General features: G+C 48.5%; 2 protein-coding genes across 2 annotated transcripts in view; one reads left to right on the top strand and one right to left on the bottom strand.

The window, feature by feature from the left end:
* The first annotated feature begins 6 nt into the window (after positions 1-6).
* On the top strand, positions 7-1537 carry FZD9 (frizzled class receptor 9). The gene has a single exon (XM_006773373.2). The coding sequence runs from the start codon at positions 113-115 to the stop codon at positions 1184-1186; it is 1074 nt and encodes a 357-aa protein (XP_006773436.1). The 5' UTR covers positions 7-112; the 3' UTR covers positions 1187-1537.
* Positions 1538-5934: 4397 nt separating this feature from the next.
* BAZ1B (bromodomain adjacent to zinc finger domain 1B) overlaps positions 5935-14203 on the bottom strand; it is a 69514-nt gene continuing 61245 nt past the window's right edge. The window contains 6 exon segments of the mRNA XM_015570239.1: positions 5935-7777; positions 7779-8115; positions 8417-8520; positions 9469-9617; positions 11781-11890; positions 13651-13798. Coding sequence (XP_015425725.1) covers positions 7739-7777; positions 7779-8115; positions 8417-8520; positions 9469-9617; positions 11781-11890; positions 13651-13798 — 887 coding nt within the window. The 3' untranslated portion in view covers positions 5935-7738.

Here is a 14203-nt window from a genome sequence, read left to right as displayed (position 1 = left end):
GAACCCAGAGAAGTTCCAGTACATCGAGAAGAGCCGCTCCTGCGCGCCGCGCTGCGCGCCGGGGGTCGAGGTGTTCTGGTCGCGGCGCGACAAGGACTTCGCGCTCGTCTGGATGGCCGTGTGGTCGGCACTCTGCTTCTTCTCCACGGCCTTCACCGTCCTCACCTTCCTGCTGGAGCCTCACCGCTTCCAGTACCCCGAGCGCCCCATCATCTTCCTCTCCATGTGCTACAACGTCTATTCGCTGGCCTTTCTCATCCGCGCGGTGGCCGGCGCCCAGAGCGTGGCCTGCGACCAGGAGGCGGGCGCGCTCTATGTGATCCAGGAGGGCCTGGAGAACACGGGCTGCACCCTCGTCTTCTTGCTGCTCTACTACTTCGGCATGGCCAGCTCCCTGTGGTGGGTCGTGCTGACGCTCACCTGGTTCCTGGCAGCCGGCAAGAAATGGGGCCACGAGGCGATCGAGGCCCACGGCAGCTACTTCCACCTGGCGGCCTGGGGCCTGCCGGCCCTGAAGACCATCGTGATCCTGACGCTGCGCAAGGTCGCCGGGGACGAGCTGACCGGGCTCTGCTACGTGGCCAGCATGGACGCGGCCGCGCTCACAGGCTTCGTGCTGGTGCCCCTCTCCTGCTACTTGGTGCTGGGCACCAGCTTCCTCCTGACTGGCTTCGTGGCCCTCTTCCACATCCGCAAGATCATGAAGACGGGCGGCACCAACACAGAGAAGCTGGAGAAGCTCATGGTCAAGATAGGGGTCTTCTCCATCCTGTACACGGTGCCTGCCACCTGCGTCATCGTGTGCTATGTCTATGAGCGCCTCAACATGGACTTCTGGCGCCTTCGGGCAACAGAGCAGCTGTGTTCCCCAGCCAGTGTGCCGGGTGGCCGGAGGGACTGCTCGCTGCAAGGGGGCTCAGTGCCCACTGTGGCTGTCTTTATGCTAAAAATCTTCATGTCGCTGGTGGTGGGGATAACCAGCGGCGTCTGGGTCTGGAGCTCCAAGACGTTCCAGACCTGGCAGAGCCTTTGTCACCGCAAGATGGCAGCTGGCCGGGCACGGGCAAAGGCCTGCCGGGCCCCAGGAGGCTATGGCCGTGGCACCCACTGCCACTATAAAGCTCCCACCGTGGTCTTGCACATGACTAAGACGGACCCCTCTCTGGAGAACCCCACACACCTCTAGGTACACAGGCCTACTCAGGGTGGCTGTTGCCCCCTCCTCTACCCCACCCCCCTCCGGAGGAGACAGCTGACTAGCAGCTGCCCAGCTGTCAAGGTCAGGCGAGTGAGTGCAAGGGGGCTGCGGACCAGGCAGGGAGACTCTCCTTCAACCCTCACATGTGAGGACCCAGGGAGGCTCACTCCCCTGTGGCCTAAAGCAGGGGGTGGGCCCGGCTAAGTCCCCACAGTGTCCCAAGGGAGCATGTGGAGAAGGGGCAGAAGGGGGCATGGTCCAGCAGGGAGTTTATTTAATGATGTAATTTATTGTTGAGTTTCTCTGGAAGCTGTGACTGGAATAAACCCCCATGTGGCACCCCTGAGTCCTCTCTGGGCTGGGAAGGTGGGAGGTAGGAGAGTTGGGGGCTCTGCAGGAATCTCCTTTGTGAGCAGAGCTGAGGTGGGTCCCTGCCCCTGTTCTCTGGCTCCCCACCAATCAGGAGAATGTCCCCCATGGAACAGCTGTGTTTGTGTGGTGTGTGGTGTGGTGTGTGTGTGTGTTTCCCTTTTGCCTGTCTTTGCTCCTTTTGGCAACCTGCTTGCCTATTTCTGAGGCCTGGGTTCCTGCTTCCCAAAGTGAGGCTGGGATGCCTGCCTGCTGGGATACTCAGGGAATCCCCCGGGATGACATCCTCATCTCTGGCCCTGGAGAATCTAGCCTATTTGGGGGTTGTGTTCAGTAAGTCTCCCTTTGTGCAGACTGCTTTCCTCATTTGTGTAGAAAATGAGGGCATCGGCCTATCTCACAGGTTCTCAGAGCTTTAGCCCTGCTCCTGCTACCTCCTGTAGCCCAGCCTGCTGTCTTCCCTGGGGTCTGAGGCTGGTGTCTGGCCGTCCGTATTGCCTTTGAAGATTGTCAGTGCACCCACTTCACTAGCTGGGGCCCTGGGGCTCTCTCTGGGTGGAGTAGAGATGGGACTAGACTGGTATATGGGCCTCTTGGTAGCAGACATGGACACAGAGATGGGAGCCCAAGTATAGTGGGAATTGAGCCTTCAGCTCCTAAGAAGCTGTGGAAAGATTTGAGGTACGGGAGCAGCAATAAATTGGGCAGGTACAAGGCAGTAAGCATGGATGCCAGGGGCTAGGAAAAGGTCCATGGGACCCCCATCAGCTTGGGATTAGACTACAGGGCCCCATCACGGCCTCAGCTGTGGCCACTGTGACCCTCACCTCGAGAGATGTGAGGGTCTTGGTTACTGTCCCTGGGTGTATGGCACAGTGGCATTGTCACTGCCAGGAGGCCCCGAGGACCTAGTTCCGCTGCCGGCCTCACTTTGGAGCCAAGGGGAGGCCCAAGGTCAGTAGCTTCATTTCAGTGGTAGGGGTCAGCCCCCCAACCCAGAGCCTCTCAGGACAGAGTTCTTGCCCTGCACCGACCACCCATCTCACAGGACAAGAGAGAAACCAGATGAAAACCAACGGCAGCTCCATCAGGAGTTGAGATAGGTTTAGGGCTGTCCCTCACCACATATAACAGTACTGACCTCTGGGGGAATTTTGCAACCCCTGTGCCTTTTTGCTTCTGTGTCTCTTACATGTGGAATGCCTTCCCCATCTTAATCCTTCCCTTCTCACAGAGCACACAGTAGGTCCCTGTGCCTGCTCTGATCAGTGAAGCCGAATGACTGTAACACCTTGTAACTCTCCCTGTGCGGGTCCTTGAGTGAGACAGGATGAGCTTATTGAAAGTGACAGGGGCCCAGGTTCAGAGCGGGAGGGGCAGTGGCTGCACCAAGCTGGGCTTATGGGCCAGGTCTGCAGGGAGCGGGTGCAGCTGAAGCTGCTAAAGGGCCTGCACTGGACGGGCAGCTGGAGCAAAAGGATTCCGGAGATGGTAAGAAAAAGGCAAATGTGAAGGGTGGAGGGAAGGATTAGCATTAAAATGGCACCAGTTCACCCTATTCCTTGCCAGTCATTGGACAAGGGAGGGGGGTCCTTGGCTATGTTTCACTCCGCAGAAACCAGACTGGCTTCCAGAACAACTAGGAGGCGGTGGGGACTGAGGGGGAGGTGTGGTCAGGACCAGCCCAAGGGGGCTCTGTCGGCTTTGAGCCTGAGATGGTTCACATGGGCCAGTACTTGGGCGGGAGGGAGAAGGGACCTTGCCAGCCAAGGCTTCTCAGCACTGGGAGACACTGTAGAAATGTCCCAGACCCTAGAGGAGAAGGAGGAAACAGTTATTAAAGGCCTCTTACAGAAGTCCTCAATTTGGTCCCCCTTTCCCCACTTTACAGATAGGGGAAAGTGGAGGACTTGGCTGGCTCCTCACACAGCCAGGTAGGTGGTCTGCAGCTTCCAGAACTTTTGTGACTTCCTCCACCACCACCACCACCACCACCACCACGTCCCAGGGGAACAGCAGATGTTGTAACCTGGGGTTGTTTTGTCCAGAGAAGCCCCTCCCAAAGGTCTCTCCACACCCCAAGACAAGTAATTCCAGAGCCCCCCAAATGCCTCAGAAATCAACACCTGCTAGACTGTTCATTGTGTGCCTCCAGCCCCTCCCCGCAGTGGCCCTGGTGGCCCAGCAGGTGGGTCTTCAGAGCACCACAGCACGTCCGTCTGAACTTGTGGCTAGGAGAGCCTGAGTTAAGGGAACTTCTTAGGTCAGTTCACAGGAGTCAGCAAGGAGGTCAGATTGACCTGCCTCGGTGGTCAGTAGCTGCTATCAGTTCTACCCTGAAAGGGAAAGTCCCAGCATTCCAGAGCAGTTCTGGGTGTAAAAAAGGCCTCAAGGCCCTGGAAAAGAATGGAAGCTGTTAACAGGAGGACAAACCTCTTTCTACCTCCCCTGAGTTTTCTCACCCGCCAAGGAGACCCTGGCTCCCTGCCCAATGGTGGCTTTGGAATCCAGACCCCACCTCACTGCTAACCCTGGCTGTACCTCCTCCCCAGAGACAGGTTTGAGGAAAAAGAAGTCAGGATGAGGGAGAGGCCTTAGTTGGTTCTCGAAGTAATGATTCATGCCCATCTTCAAGAATAGAAGTTCTCGCCCTGGCTGGTATGGCTCAGTGTTGGAGCTTTGGCTGGTGCACCGAAGGGCCCAGGATTTAATTCTGGGTCAAGAGCATGTACTTGGATTCCGGTTCCCTCCCTGACCTGGGGCAGAGCACATGCAGGAAGCAACCAGTAATGTGTCTCTCACATTGATGCTTCTCTCTCTTTCCCCACCCTTCCACTCTCTGAAAAGCAATGGGAAAATATCATGTGAGAATTAACAACAAAGGGTAAGTTTTTGTCCCCATTTATAATACTCAACCAAAATTAGGTGGCTCCCCCAAGGTCTCACCCCTGGGGAAGAAGTAGGGAGAAAGGGTGCTTCTCAAGAGTAAGCACCCAGGATACAGACCCACCGTCCCAACAGCACTATCCTAGTGTGGCCTACGGAACCTACCTGAGGGACAGAACTGCATCCACACGAGGTGGGATTCCGTGTGTAGAAAATGCTCACAGGTAACACAGCCTCCTTCTCCAGGGCCTGAGGGCTAATCAAACCACTCTGACCTTGGGGCAAACTGCTTCCTCCCCTGCAGGACGGAAAATCCCCAAGTGCTCAGTGCAGGCCTGGCTCAAAGCCCGCATTCAGCAAGGCCACACAATGAGTCAATGGCAGAACCCACACCCAGGGCTTGGGGTTCAGGTGGTCAGGAATTGGTCGTTTCTTTTCTCAATAAATGGGAGCATGCAGTGGCTCTACAAAACCGTTGAAGTCATAGGTAAGCTGCCACCCAGTGGTGACTACCTGAATCAACCACTTGGACTTTATAAAACTTCCAGCATAAAAAAAAGTACAGAGAAAACAAGATTGGCTACATGGTACAATTGTTGAAGCTGAGTACATGAGAATCCATTATATATTTACTCTTTTTGTGTTTGAAATTTTTCTTGGAAGTTTTTTTTTTCTTAATCCTCATCCAAGGATATTTTTTCCATTGTTTTCCAGAGTGGGAGGGAGGAACATCAATGTGAAAGAGACACATCAACTGGTTGCCTCCTACACATGCCCCCACTGAGGGTGGGGAGTGAGCCCACAACCCAAGTACCTGCCCTTGACCAGGAATCAAACCCAAGACCCTTCCGTGCACAGGCTGATGCTCTAACCATTTAGCACACTGACCAGGACTCCCAGAAAGTTTTTAAAATGTCAGGAGTTTCCCCAAAATTAACTAAAAAATCTACATAAATTTCTATAGTGAAGACTTAAAAAAATAATTTCCTCTAATTCTTAGAAATTTCAAATAAAATGTTGGGGGGTTTCGGACAGAGATAAGGCCAGGGAAAATGAAGGTCTTACTTTGTACCCGGGGCATCTGAAATGTCTCCTGGAAGCAAGGAAATGAGAAGCTGGCTCTAACCTGTGGTTAAAAAGGCTAAGTCAGCCCGGCCGGTGTGGCTCAGTGGTTGAGGGTCGACCCATTTACCAGGAGATGATTCCCGGTCAGGGCACATGCCCAGGGTTGCAGGCTCGATCCCCAGTAGGGGGCATGCAGGAGGCAGCCGATCAATGATTCTCTCATCATTGATGTTTCCATTCCTCTCTCCCTCTCCCAAATAAATAAAAACATTAAAAAAAAAAAAAAGACTAAGTCAAAGGTCCTCTCAATGCTGAGGAATAACTGGTTCCAAGACTCAGTAGGAAAACTGAGGACTCAGACTATATACTATCCACTGGCACCCCCACGGAGCACAAAGAAAGAGTCACCAGTGTTGTTTTTTCTTTATAAACACAAGTACATAATGTTTATTTGAAATTCCAATTTATTACAAGTTTACCCCTCAATGGGGCCCTTCCTCCTTAAAGACAATTAAAAAACAACAAATTCAGGTATCACTGAAGTGGGAACACAGGATTCTTACTGTTAACAAGAACAGACTGGCTCTAGGGTAAGAGGCAGGAGGTGTTGGTGGCTGGGATTATGAAATTGTAATGTCAGTGCTAACTCCAAGCCTGTGGAAAGAGGACAGTAAACCTATCCACCAGCCACCGGAGCAAATCCCCAAAGTCCTTGAATGAAGAGGACAGAGGAGAGGCAGGGACCACACCTTGAAGTTTAATACTAAGAGGCTTTATTCCCAAATTCTCTAAGTTGCAACCCCCTTGGTGGAATTCTTTTCCCTTCATTTAAATAGATACAGGAGAACCTAGGTGATCCAAATTTCCAATTCAAAGCTGATAGAAAAAAAAAAATTAAACCCTGTTTTGCATTTTTTATCAAAATCTTCCATAAAAGGGAAAGAAGACTACAAACTTTTGCCTAAATATAACCACTAGTGCTAGAGTCATTGTGGGAAGGGGCTGCCTAGCTTCTCCTCCCATCTCTACTCCCACCGACACTGACCACTGACAGATTCAGGTTCTCAGGGAGTACAGGCATGGGAGGAGGGGGGTGAACATGGGAATGGTTTGGAATACTCTGTCAAGAATGGGGGGGGGGGGGGGGGGGGTGCCCTCTCCCCCCAGGTCACACTGATTGCTGTGATAAGCCTCCAACCCACTTCTCTGAAGGAGAGAGGATGGGCTGAGGGAGGAGATGGGGCAAAGGAAAGCAAACACATTATCATATAAATTGTACTGTACATGTGCCAAAGCAAGATGACAGAAATATTTTACAAGATGTTTTTATACAATATCACTGCTAAAACAAGCAATTTTTAATAACTAGAAAAGTCAATTTAAAAAAATTAAACATTTCAATCCTTCCTGCGTTTCTTCTGCTCCCCTAAGAGTTTGTCTGGTATTTGGGTGGGCTGGGCTCCAACACCCCTCTGGCCAGATCCATCAAACTAAAGATTATATGCATGATTATAAGCAGGACTCCAGTCTCTACGTGAAGTGCCTTAGTTTGTTTGTTTTCTGGAGGGTGTGGTGGGGTGGAAGTGGGGAGAGAACTGTCACAAAGAAGGGGAAGGGTATTCAGGAATGGCTCTACGACATGTCCCTTTACTCTGCCAAGATCAACTGAAAAGAGCATAACTGTTTCATGATGCTGGTGAATACAGAATTCTGTATGGCACTCACTAATACCGTCACCTGAGAGGGAGTGGGGGGAGAGACAGAGTATGGGCTTAAAGAAACAAGGCTGTATATAAATATAGACTTTTAAAAAGCAACACCACCTAACTGGCCTGGTTATACTTGATCCTTCTGTGTAATACAGTAATCCCGCCCCTGGAGACCAAAGGGCTTGGCACTATTGTGGTGGCCGAAGTGGAAGGGATCTTGGATAGGAAGGAAAAGGAAGTGGGTTCATACCCTTGGGCTCTTCATGGAAATTCTCGAAAGGGTAGGTTAAGGTCTACCACATATTTCTAGGCAGAGACCAACCCAATATTATGCTCTCCAAATAGCTCTGCTTGATTAAGGCTCTATGGAGAGTTTTAGAAAAATAGCACAAGCTTGGGACAACAGGCATTTCAGGACTCCCTGTGAGGTCCTCCCTTCCATGTTCTTCTCCATCCCACTCCTCCTTCCCTTGCTCTCACCTCCATTTCCCAAACCTCAGCTCCCTCTCCCTTACCAGGGCCCCACCTCTCTATTTCTTCTGTCTTCGTCCCCTAGACTGTCCAATGGTCTCTGGCTCACTGTCCCCTTCATCTTCAGTAAACTGGTCAGGAAACTTCTTGCGTTTCCTACGGACGTATGGGTGGCCAGGAAGGTGTTTATGCAACAAAGCCACCAGACACTGTTCTGTCTTCACCATGCAGTTCAGCACATGGCTGCCTCGGCAGTTGTAAAGCTCAGCGTTGGTAAACACCTGCTTCATGTCAGTGAGAAACTCTTGCACAGAGCGGTAGCTCCCACAGGAACACTTGTTCTGCATTGTCTGGAAATCCATGGGGTGGGCGATCACATCATAGTAGTCCTCGGCCTCCTCTCTGGTCACCGGCTCCCTGTGGAGAAACCCAAACGGAGATATCAGCACAGCCTTGACACATGGACAGAAACTTTGCTGTTAAACCATTAGCCACAGAAGGCCCACCCCGCTGAGATCAGCCTCCTGGTAGGCACGGAGAAGGTGTGTTCACCTGGCACTAAGAGCTGTCTCTACCCGTTTGGAACACCAATCCCCTGCCACTGAGACATGTCTTGAAAGGAAGGGATCAGATTCGTTCCTAGGGGTTCAAATGAGCACTGCCTCAGCCAGCTGCCCGGTTGGTCCGACCCTCTGTGCTTGAGAACACAAGCTGTTACCTGAAGGGCCAGCTGGAACGGTACTTCACAATCTTGCTGAGGATCTCTTCACACTTCTGCAATTCCAGGCTTTGCCTCCGGGAGCTCCGTTTGGTCTGAAGCACCTGGTGCCAATGGAAGACGATATCATTACAGATCCAAGAGAAGAAAAGTGGACAAAACAGAAAATGTATACATCTGCTTTAAAAAAGAGAGAAAGAAAGAGCTCAACCACTTTCTTAAGAGCAGATGGACCTGGGATTAGGATGACGCTGTTGTATATAAGGAAGCAATTGCAGAAAACCAGACCAGCTATGGGTGCCACTGGCAGACAATTCTGTGTGAGTAGGGAGTCTCAGGGAAGAAAGGCAAGAGGTGCAATTCCTTTCCTGTGCTCTCCCGCTGCAGGCATGTGAGCGCCAAGTGACTAAGGAGAGAAAAAGTGGGGCCTCCTTTCCAGGTAGCCATTAACAGGCTGTGACTTGAAGAAGGAGGAGCCACAGAGTTGAAGAGGTTAGGGCTGGGCAAGTAGGATGATCTCTCATTGCTCTCTGAGCTCCCTAATGGCTTGCTTTATGCCCCCAGCCCATCCCAACCCCAATTTGATCTGTCAAAACAACCAAGTTTTCAAGGGCCTCTTTTTGTTCTTTAAAGCTCAAGTGAAGTGTGGAGGAGCAGAGGGGAGGGTAATGTCCCTCCCATAACAACTGTCAGCAAAAGACCAGAGAGTAAATGAGGCTCCGACATTGCTGACATTCCCACAATGGAGACCCAGCCCCTCTGAGCCACTGGAGACACATGGATACTATTTTAAAATCCTTAACAAGTCGCAGGCTGCCTGTTAACTAAAGGAGACAATGTTTGCAGGCTACAGCAGGAGAATGCCGGACATAGCTGTTCCTGGAGGGCCTGCTGCCTTGTCTGCCTATAGGCCCTCCCATCAGCCTCCAAATTTAGGGAGGGAGGAGGGGAGGAGAGGGGGAGGCTCCCACCTGTTGCCTGATGAATTCCTAATACTGGAGTGGGGGATAAGAAGCAGAAACATTAGAGGCAGAATGATAAATAATTCTTACCAGCTCATCAACCTCAGTGTCATCTACAGGTGGTGCCTTTGGCTGAGACCTCCTGGCGATAGGATGTGGCTTCTTAGCTGGTCGTCGGCCTGGCCTTGCCACAGGGGGGATGACACCCTGCTTGCCCCGGACAGTCTTTCGAGGTCTCACTGAAATAAAAAATACAGACTGAGAGGAGAACAACTGAGGATGAAGGAAGCATGTTATGGAATGAGGAGATAATCGGACAAGCAAAGCAATGGCTTCCTTGGGTTACAGAGTGCTCTTTGCTATCTCCTGTCCTATCTAACAGGACATCGTGAAGGGAGCTGTAGATGAGAAATGAATACCTTTCATGAACTGCCAAAGACCTTTTAAGAGCCTCCTCAGGTCAGTTCCTTCAGTGCTTCTATCCTCTGGCCCCACCCTGTTCAGTTACTCCTGGGAATGAGGCTCTTGAAGGAGTCAATTGTAAGTGACTCACTCAAAGGAGAGGCCATTTGCTACAGGTCTGCCTGTTAACGCATTTACATGTGAGATGAAACTTGACTATAGGAGAGATCCTATTTTATAATTCCCAGAGTTATCTTTTCTTAGAGAAAAGCTGATACTTATGTGAAGTATTTATGTAAAGTCTTCCTCATTGAATACAATTTAGGGGTAGCATCAGTCCTGCTCTCTTGCATTTCTGAAAACCATAGACAGTCATCTAGGTCACTCCCATAAAAAGCTGCCTAGGATCCCCAAAGAGAGAAGAAAGAATACAAAGGCACCCAAGACCACTTGTGTCTCAGGTTTACATCAGGTGCTTAGTGTCACACAAACCAACATGCCTCAATATCTCATGCTCCAGAAGGATTAGCTCAAGGTTTCTCTACTAAACAAATTTTCCCTGGGAAGTGGGAAGGTGACATTTGGACAGAAATAGGGGCATACAGAGGCAGTGATACAGTAATAAATAATGTTAACCCTTCAGTGGCTATTCCAGGGTCTCAAGCCCAAGACCTGGCTAGGAACAGAGAGTAAGCAGCTGATGCCAAGGATAAAACTTTGGGATGTTAGGAACAGACACCAACCCCAGACTTGAGCTGAACTAGAGAGCCACATCTCTGGTGGTCTAAAAGGCAGAGTAGACAAAATGCTCTAAATACTTCCTACATCCTTTTGATAGAAACAGCCCTTGAAACCTGGAAAGGAAACAATTCCTTGGAAGGAGAGCAACACCTCAGAAGTAGAAAGCAATCACTAGTTTGAAAATAAACAATCAGTACACTGCTATATTCAGAATCTGCTCCCAGACAAACACGCATCTGAATCACAACTCTCAGCCAGTAGATGCTGGTCTCTGTGTGATGCAAGGTTAATGGACTGCTTGTCTCCTCACCCTGGATACCTGGAAAATCATGCCAATAGGAATGAGTGAAATTGAGGTGTCCCAAATTAAAAGCCTTCAGGACTAGAGAGATGGGAGCAGGTGTGTAAGCCCAAGCCCTCAGGTTTGGCGGCATTACTGAAGTAAGAGATTGATCATGCCAAGCATCGTCTCTCTCCTTATACTAACTCTGATCATTCAGAGTGCTATGATCTTGGGAATTGTATCATCTCTTCAAGAGCTCATCAAAATCTTGATCTGTGTCTCTTTTCTACTAACCTACAAAGAAGGATATGTTTTGAAAAGAGGGAGGCTAAGGGTAAATTACAGAACTTCAAGTTTAACCATGAAAACAACAAAACTCTCAAATAGTCACAAAAAATAGTCAGTGAGGTAAGGGTAAATGATGAGGTCTTTTTCTCCCCCTACTGGCATCTAATGTGAAACATATATGAACCTTCCTAACAACTTTATGCCTAAGCTATGAAAAACCGGCATTCTTTTTCAAACTAGCAAAGCTATGCCCTGAACTCTATAGGGGAGTGAAAAACAAAGGAAAAATTACTTCTCTGAAAAGAGAGGCAAAAGAACTGTTATGAGAGGGCAATGGAACTAGACCTTCTTTATTCATTGTCCCCAGGCAATGAGGGGTTCAGAACTAGAGGCTTGTCATTAACATACTTGGTACCTTGAATTCTACTAAATCGTGGATCAAGTGCATCTACCATAAATTAATGTTCTTGAGACGAAGCTACCCAACCTCCTAATAGGAAGGTGGTTAAATGGCACCTTGAAAACCCATTTAAAACCATGGCAATGAAGTCACCCCAACAGCCACAATATGTGAGAAAAGGAAGATGGCATGATGGCAACACTGACTATCTATTGCCTGCCCACCCAATCTTTCCATGTCAGCTTAAAAGACTATGAGATTAACTATGGAGGCAAACTGAATACTTACATCGCAAACCAGCCACCTCATAATCTTCTTCTTCCTCTTCCTCCTCTTCCTCCTCTTCACTGCTCTCATCATCTTGGCTGTTCTCAGAGGCAGACTCCTCTGTGTAATTCCTGGGAGGTGAAAAAGCATACAGGGAACCTGGTTCTCAGCCAAAGTGTTCCTAGGGGGATCAAGTCCCATACGGATCCCAGCAACTTTTCCCTCTTCACACACTGGACAGATTTGATGATGAGGAAGGTAAACTGAATCCAGGCCAGGACACAGGAAGTACAATGAAAACGTAACCTTCAACAGCATACCTCCCCAACCAGGCCCCAAATGCTTTGGATAAGACACCAATGGCAACAGAAATCAAGACCAAAATGTACCCCTCCCCCCTCAAAACAATTCAAAATTTTATTCCTTTTATCTCACAAAAACAGCCAGATAATGTAACATTTAAGGTATTAAAATGTGTCCCCAACTCTGGGGTGGACTGAAAGAATAAAAGCCCAGACAGGTGTTACTCCACCTTGATGGCCCCCTTCCAGGAGCTGAAACAGCTTGCAGATGACCATAACATCAAAGCAATGGTAATCCCAGCTCAGAACAGCTGGTCCAAAGCCCCACCATTTCAGAACAGCATGCCTCATCTCTCTTAAGTATAGCTGGAATGGAGTGAGAAATAACTGAGTAATACTGTTAGGTGAGGTCAGGATCAAACAGCTCTGCCCTTTCAAAGAGAGACCAAGCCAAAGTGCCTATAAGCTGCCCTTTTACAACCTCAAATTTCAATGTGGAAAACAATTGTATTAACTTGGCAAATATTAGGTGCCTCCTTTTTACAAAGCCCTGTGTTTGGCCTTATTGAAATTAGGGTAAAGAACAAAGCACCACCTCTACTCTCAGGGTATTCACAATCTCATGGGAAGACAATCAAATGCACCAAAATGCTGTCTTAGATATTGAACACCCAGTTGAAACACAAAGAGGAACAATTAATTCTAAGGATGTAAGGACACTTCAAGAGAACACAAAATTTTCGGTAGTTTACACCCAGTAAAATGAGGGAGTGCTTGGAAGAGAGAATATTCCCACTTGGGAGGAAAGCACAAGAAGCAAGGATGCACAATGAACAAGCGCACAAATACGGGAAGGAGGGCTCATAATAACATATGCCAGTATTGTACAATAAGAGTCTCAAAAGTTAGGCTAGGGAGTTTGGACTTTATTAAAGAGGAGATGTAAAGATTGATGTTTTTGAATAGTAAAGTGACATAAGCAGGTCTTTGCCTTTTATAACTTATTCGGGTCTCATCACTAAAGCTGGAAGAATAAGAGGGTGAAAGATATGAGGTAAGGAGCTGAGAAACCAGAGGAGCCCAGGTGAGAGATGTAGGAAGGCCAGTGACAACAGGGACCTTGGAGAATGGACAGCAGATTGATTCATAAGACATCTGGACACTGACTTGATAACATCTGGCAAATGAATGACTATGGAAGACAAAGGAGAGGAAGATGTCCAAGTTGACAACCAAATTCTAATCATGTTAAGGAAGGTTTTTTTTTTAGGGAAAGAAATGAGTTTCAGGATTTGGTGGTTGCAGACATAATCACCAATTAAGAAATGGGCATGGGGCAGAAGGATATATATTGTCATTTTAGAAGGTATGGTCAAGAAGAGAGCATAACTGGTAATGAAACTAGAAATGTCAACATTCAGCTAAAATTAAATGAGAGCCCCTTGAGTTCCTATTATACCTTAAATGATCAGGCTCCATACCCAATAGATGGACTTAAATTAAAGCTCCTTAATGTCATTCAGTTTGAATAACTGAAGCCTAATTATAACAGCTATTTATTCATTTGTTTTGGGGAAAAGAATTCTCACCTGCCACGGGAGTTGCGCCTGGCAGTAGCAGGCTGGCAAGCTGGGCATTGCCACTCACCATCTGGTACTTCATAGAGGGCCGGCCTCAGACAAAACAGGTGGAAGGCTTTATTACACTCATCACACAAGATCAGTTTGTCATCCTCACCTGCAAGAAGATAAACTTGTATGGCACTGTCGGGAACATGGCAACAGTCAAGGAGTTGGAAGAAAGAGCCACTCGCCCTCAATTAACACTACAGAAGGAACAAACATTCTAATACAATGCTACTACATATTTTTTTAAAATGTAGTCACTTTCTGAAAAGAAATGTAGCACATATTAATCTGTGGCTTAGGTCTCCTGATTTATATTCCAAAATCTACCCAGAGCTAAGACAGAACTTTTAACATTAATTAAGAGGCAGCAAAAAAACAGTGATAGCAGGAAATTTTGCTGCTCCTTTCCCACTAAGAAATAAAATCCCTATTAAGTATTACATTTTCGGCCCTTCTTCCTTCAGGACCCCCTAAACACTTCCAACTCATATCTGGTATGACTCTCTTAACACTT

The sequence above is a fragment of the Myotis davidii genome, unplaced genomic scaffold, assembly GCF_000327345.1.
Source record: "Myotis davidii unplaced genomic scaffold, ASM32734v1 scaffold726, whole genome shotgun sequence".
Lineage (NCBI taxonomy): Eukaryota > Metazoa > Chordata > Mammalia > Chiroptera > Vespertilionidae > Myotis > Myotis davidii.
This window is presented reverse-complemented; position numbering and strand designations above follow the sequence as displayed.